This window comes from Neopelma chrysocephalum, unplaced genomic scaffold (assembly GCF_003984885.1).
Source record: "Neopelma chrysocephalum unplaced genomic scaffold, ASM398488v2 Primary Assembly neopelma1_184, whole genome shotgun sequence".
Lineage (NCBI taxonomy): Eukaryota > Metazoa > Chordata > Aves > Passeriformes > Pipridae > Neopelma > Neopelma chrysocephalum.
The window spans coordinates 48,703-54,686 of NW_020897846.1; the positions used below are offsets into that span (position 1 = coordinate 48,703).

Here is a 5,984-nt window from a genome sequence, read left to right on the forward strand (position 1 = left end):
GGATTTCAGGGCCAGGCAGGCAAAGAGCCGTCCCCGCCAGGAGGATTCAGGTCGTAGCTCTTGCCCCAGTGACACATTTCCCTCCATCCTGGAGAGGAGAGCAGGGAACAGGCGGGCAGAGCTCCTTGGAAGTTAATAACGGAGATTTACCGGCGCAGGAACGCCGAGGAAGGAGGTCACGCTGCTAATGCTCCTGCTGCTGATCCCTGCGGATAAACCCGCATCAGGAAACGAATTACCCAGAGAGGGGGATTAAGGGGGATGATTCTAATTCCTCGCTGAAGGAGAGGTGTCTTTAACGCTGAGCCCCTCACAGCCACCGATGCCGAGCACTGGCTCCCGTTCCCGGCAGGATCTGACCCACAGGACCTTTCTGTTGGAAAGAGGGGATGAGAAAAATCCCTCCTTGGGATTTGAGCCTCCATCAGGCTGCAGCCCCCCCCCCCCCCCCACCCCAAGATCCCCCAACACCCGGGTTCAGCCACAGGCACCTGAAAATATCCCTCTAATCCCAGTTTTCAGTTCTTCCTCATTCCTCACCACACCTGATTAAATATCCAATCGTACTGACAGCCTAAATCCAACACAATTCCATCCATCCCAGATCAAGTTACTTTCCCAAAGCTTACTGCAGATTTTTATGAGGTTTCTTGCATATTTTATCCCCTGTACACCCACATGGACCAGCAGCTGTTCCACAGCCAGCCAGACTCCTGGAATGCATCTCCTTTCCCCCATGCTCGTTAGCGTGGGCTGTAACGAGCCCCATGGTTTCCATCCGAGTAATTCCACAGGCAGGATCTGGGAATTATCAGGCACCGGAGCAGGGCTGGCCCTGGAGCACTTGGTGTCATCCAGCCCCATGGGGGGACACCGGCAGCACTCCAGGAGGATGAGGTGGCAGCCGGGGCCACGTGTCCTGCGTGTCCCCCAACCCTTCCCAGCTGCTCCGAGAGCCGCGGGAGGAGGGTCCCCAGGGAGGGACCGGAGCAGGGGACAGGATCCATCTGCTCCAGAGCCCGGGGTCTGCGTCTAGAGACAGCGAGTGACAAACAGGGTTAATGTCCCGTGAGCGGGAGCTGTCACTCTGTGTTAGGGCCTGGCTTCCGCCTTCCACAGCGCAACATTCCAGCGTGGATCACACGGGGAGAGGCACCGGCAAACCGGGATGAGACCGGGACCAGAGAGGCCACTCTGGTGGGACTGTGGTGTCAGGAAGGGCCTTTCCCTCCTGGCTGTCATGCTCCTGCCCCTGGGCTCTGCTCCAGTGGGATGGGAGGGCAGGGAGCGGAGCAGGGCCATGAGAAACAACCCCATGGGGTCCTGGGTGACGCAGGGACCGACTGGCGCCGTGCCAGCGACCTGAGCCGAGCACGGGGCGTTCATTATTGAAGGCTGGGGCAGAGTTACCACGGGCACCAGGTGTCCTGTTTCTACCAGCACCAGCCCGGGAGGACATTGGCTGTCACGGGCACCTCCGTCCTCCCTGTGCAGCTTCACCAGGGCCCGGTGACCCACAGACACAAACACACAGCAGCACGCGCTGGCACCCGCTCCAAAGGAACAGACAATTTATTGTCGTAAAAAGTGAGAACGTAAAAGGTCCCTTAAACCAAACATGGATGGGTCAGGCGGTCCTGGTGGCCCCCACACCGCCCGGGGAGAGCAGCCCAGGGAGGTCCCCCCAGCCGCTCTTGTCTGCAGCCGGTTGTAGAGGGGGACAGAGCTGCCGTGGGGCTGCGGGGACGCCTGGATGGGAGCTGGGGCCGAGGCGTTTGTGTGTTGCAGAGCTCCTGGTCTGCGCTGGAATTAGGCACTTGTGGAAGGGTGCGGGCGCTGCTCCCGGCCGGCTCCATCCCACGGCTCCCCATGGCACTGGGAGGACGGGCAGGGGCCGGGGCCGGAGCCCTGCCTGTGCCAAAACGCGCTGCCCGCACCAGGGGCTGAGGCTGGGCCAGGTCTGACCCGGTACAGAGGAGGTTCAAGCAGCTTTGGTTGGTGCTCTTGGTGAATTAAGGCAATTTATCTTCAGTTGGTTTAAAATAAGGCCAAAACCAGCAAAAACCAGCTCTCCCAGGGGCCAGACACATGGGTGGAAAAGTCTGGGTCTGCTCTGGCTTTGCTCTGAGTCGCCACTTGGACCCTGCACACCTAAAGGTGGGCACTGACCCCCTCCTGTGCCAGCCCCGTGCCCAGCCTTGCCTCCACCACTGCCACAGGGAACCTGCAACCCAATACTGGGAGTGCCCAGAAGGGACTCTGGAGCATTTTTAGGGGAGATTCAGGCTCCTGACAGTGGTGCGGGAGTGGGGAGAGGGCGGAGGAGCCGCAGCAGCTCCTTCCATCCCACTTCCCATCACAGTGACTGGTCGGCAGCTTGTGAGGTGGGAGCTCCCCTCCGGCAGCCAAGGGGAGCAGGGGGTGAGGGTGCTGCAAACACCCACCCACGTGGTCCCTGGGGAGCACCGAGGGGAAACTCGCTCCCCCCAACATCCCAGCAGGGCTGTACCTACTGCCTGGACCCCTCAGTTCCCCTCCATCAGCACCCACACCCCTTGGTGGCCCCAGAGGGCTCTGCCCTAGGGAGCTCATTCCCCATTTGGTTCTTATTCCCCATTTGGTTCTTATTCCCCATTTAGTTCTTATTCCCCACACTCCAAGGGGGAAGGCTCTGGGTTCGCCCACCAGTGACCCCTTCTCTGGGTGGGGACCCCCACACCCCTCGCCCCACCTGGCCTGGGGGTGCTGGGAAGGGAGCAGGGAGCAGCAGAGGCCGAAATGGGAGATGGGGTGGCACAACCCACACAAGAGCTGGAGCTGGAGCTGCCTCTGGCCTCTCCCAGCCGGGGTGTCCCCAGTTCCTGTCCCATCCTTTGGTCCCACTGGCTGCAGTCACAGCCCGTGACCCCCTGGGGTCGGTGACCCAGCAGGGCACTGCCCTCACAGCCCTCCTGCTCCTTCCCACTGCCCTCCCAGCAGGGAGCCAGGCCCAGGCCAGCCCGTGAGGGATGGAAACACTGATTCCGTTAATGCCCCAAGGGATCTCTGCGAAGGAAATATAAAAGTTTTACATGAGGTCCGAATGTCCAGCTCGGTCGGAGCAACGGCCACATGCCAGAAAGATGCTCCAGGTCCTCCATAACACGGGAGGACACTGTGGATGCTCCGTGCTCACGGCTGATATCCATCCCTGGCCACAGCCACCAGAGCCAGGGACTCACTGGCCACGGCTCCCGCTGCCAGGAGGAGAACGGGGCAAATCCATGAGTATTTCTGTGCGACACCAGTGGCTGTGACAGCTCCTGCAGCCGCGAGGAGCCCCTGGAGCGGCTGTTCCCCAGCCCTGTGCGTCCCCGTGTCCCGCAGGATGCCGGTGCTCACACCACAGTGCTGATGGTGGACGACTCCTCCGAGCGCCGCTGTTTGCTGGGCAGCGACTTGAGGTACTCCAGGTGCCTCCGGGCGTCCTCCTGGTTCTGCCGCACGTAGTACACCAGGTAGGAGATCACCATGGCGAACCAGCCGAACATGGTGACCAGCATGGCGATGTCCGTGGTCTTCTTGTACACGTTGCAGAAGTCCGTGTCGGCGATGACCTGCAGGAAGGCTTTGCCCACGTGCTCCTCCTGCGCCGCGGAGTCGCAGACGATGCCGCCCGAGGAGCCGGCCACCAGCTCCACGGTGCGGATCAGCTCCTGCAGCCGGCAGTCGCACAGCCACGGGTTGTTGGACAGGTTCACCTTGGCCTTCAGGTTGCTGAAGGCGTCTTTGCTGACCGACACCAGCCTGTTGGAAGACAAGTCCAGGGAGTGCAGGTGCTCTGCCAGGCCCCGGAAAGCCCCGCTCTCCACGCCGGCGATGGCGTTGTGGGACAGGTCCAGCTCCAGCAGGAGCGGCAGGTCCCGGAAGGCGTCGCGGGGCAGGAAGGGGATTCGGTTGGAGTCCAGGTAGAGCTTGTTGGTGTCGTTGGGGATGTCTCTGGGGATCTCGGTCAGCCGAGCGTTGCTGCAGCGGAAGGTCTTCAGCCCCTCCTCCTCCGAGGGGTAGCAGCCCTTGGGAAAGGCGGTGGCCGGGCGGAGGCAGCAGCCCAGGAGGAGGAGGAGGAGGAGGAGGAGGCTGTGCAGGAGCAGCCCCATGGTGACCGGGCGGAGGAGGACCCGCTCTGCCACAGGCATCGTGCCGTGCTGCCTTTGCCTTCCTCACACCCCCGGGGGCTTCAGCTGGACTCGGCACATCTGAGAGGGGACAGCAAGGGGACAGCGTCAGGCCAGGGGGGTCAGGGGCAGAACCGTCACTGTGCTGGTTGTGGATTCTGCACCTGACCCTGGCCAAGGGACAGGGACGGGGATGGGGACTGGGACAGCCGTCACGGCTCACGCATCCCCCCATCCCCGGCCAGCACCTCGCTCGGGGCTCCTGCGAGGCAGGATCAGGTCCCAGGGCCTGAGCACGTCTCCTGCGCCGGCAGCTGGGCTGTAACAACCGGAGACGCTCTGGCTGAGCCAGAGGCGGGGGTGAGATCCCGCCCTGCCAAGGTCACGGCGCTGCGATCGCTGCTCGCAGGAGGCCGATCCATCCTGCGGCGGCCGGAGGACGCACCAGCGCAAGCCCTGGCTCCGGGCGAGCGGCCGCTGCCGGCAGCCCCCGGGGAATGACATGGAAAACATGTGCGGGCAGCGGCTCAGCAGGTTCCCGCTCCCGGCTCCGCTCCCCGGCAGTGCCCGGGGCACGGGCGGACGCGCGCCGGGTTCTCTCCTTTCGAGGGGACTGGCACGGGTGGGTGCTGGGTGCCCCTGTCCCCTGCCCGCTGCCGCCCCGGCCGTGGGGTCGGGCAGCCCACGCCACCCCGTAACCGTGGGCCCCACACAGCCCTTGATTCCGGAGGGGAAAAACGTCAGCAGGGAAGAAACAAAAACAGAAAAAGGAAATTCACTGGAGCTGAGCGTGCAGTGAGTTCCCAGGGTAGTGGCAGCAGATAAGGGCCGTGTCCGAGGGCTCCGAGCGCTGCCCGGCTCTCCCAGCCCTGGCTCCCACCACGTCCAGGGGCTCCAGCCCGTCCCTGTGGCGGCCGCAGCGGCGGAGCCCCGGAGGAAGGATCCAGGTGCTCTCCCACCATCCCACAATCAAAGACACCGCCTGTGGCACCCGGTCAGGCAGTTCAGTGCTGCTGCTCACCAGGCACCTCCTGGGCAAAGCTGCTGCAGGTCCCACCTGCCCCCACTCCCTGGAGCACCCCAACACCGGCAAACCCTTCTCGGGGTGTTGATTGGGGCTCCTCGGTGCGGGGTAGAGGTGCCCACCCGAGGGTGGCCCCCAAAGCACAGCACCCCGAGCTCTGGGCACTGTCACCCAGCCCGGCCGCGCCGAAACACCCCAAGGTCACACCTGTGCAGAGGCGACCCCTGCGCTGCCAGAGCCCCGGGACCCGCGGGGGTCCTGAGCGGGCACCAGCGCTCAGAGCACCCCAGGGGCACCGGGACCCCACAGCCCCACACTGCACCAGCCCCCCAGCTCTGCCAGAGGTAACCCGGGACAAACGCAGCCCCCTGAGACCCTCCTCCCGCTGCCCGGGAACCGCCGGACTGAGCCGGGACCTGATGCCCCGGGATGGAGCTGCTTCATCCACGGGACGGGAACACCCCGCGGGCGGGATGCGGACCAGGCACCGCAGCGAGGACGAGCACCGCCAGCCCCTGCCCCACCGCGGGGTCCCCAGCCCGCAGCAGGGTGCGGGAGTCCCCAGCCCGACCCCGGTGATCGCCGCCAGCCCCGGGGAGGGCGGTTGAGGTACCGGGGGCGGTGCGGGCGCCGGGACCCGCCGTGCGCCCGGGGATGCCCGGGGATCCCCCCGGCCCGGGGGCGTAGCGGGCGAGGGAAGCCCCGGTGCTTCCCCGGGGGAAGCTCCGCTCGGCGCGGCGCTGCCGCCCCCTCCCCGCCGCCTCCCGCCCCGCCGGGGGTCCCGGTGAGGACTCACCTGCCCGTGC

At 65.0% G+C, this 5,984-nt stretch overlaps 1 protein-coding gene across 1 annotated transcript in view; it reads right to left on the reverse strand.

Moving 5' to 3' along the window:
- Nucleotides 1–2,632: 2,632 nt before the first annotated feature.
- Nucleotides 2,633–5,984, reverse strand: part of LRRC3C (leucine rich repeat containing 3C) — a 13,311-nt gene continuing 9,959 nt past the window's right edge. The window contains exon 2 of the mRNA XM_027702403.1: nucleotides 2,633–4,235. Within this exon, the coding sequence (XP_027558204.1) occupies nucleotides 3,378–4,175 (798 nt within the window). The 5' untranslated portion in view covers nucleotides 4,176–4,235 and the 3' untranslated portion in view covers nucleotides 2,633–3,377. The remainder of the gene's footprint in view (nucleotides 4,236–5,984) is intronic.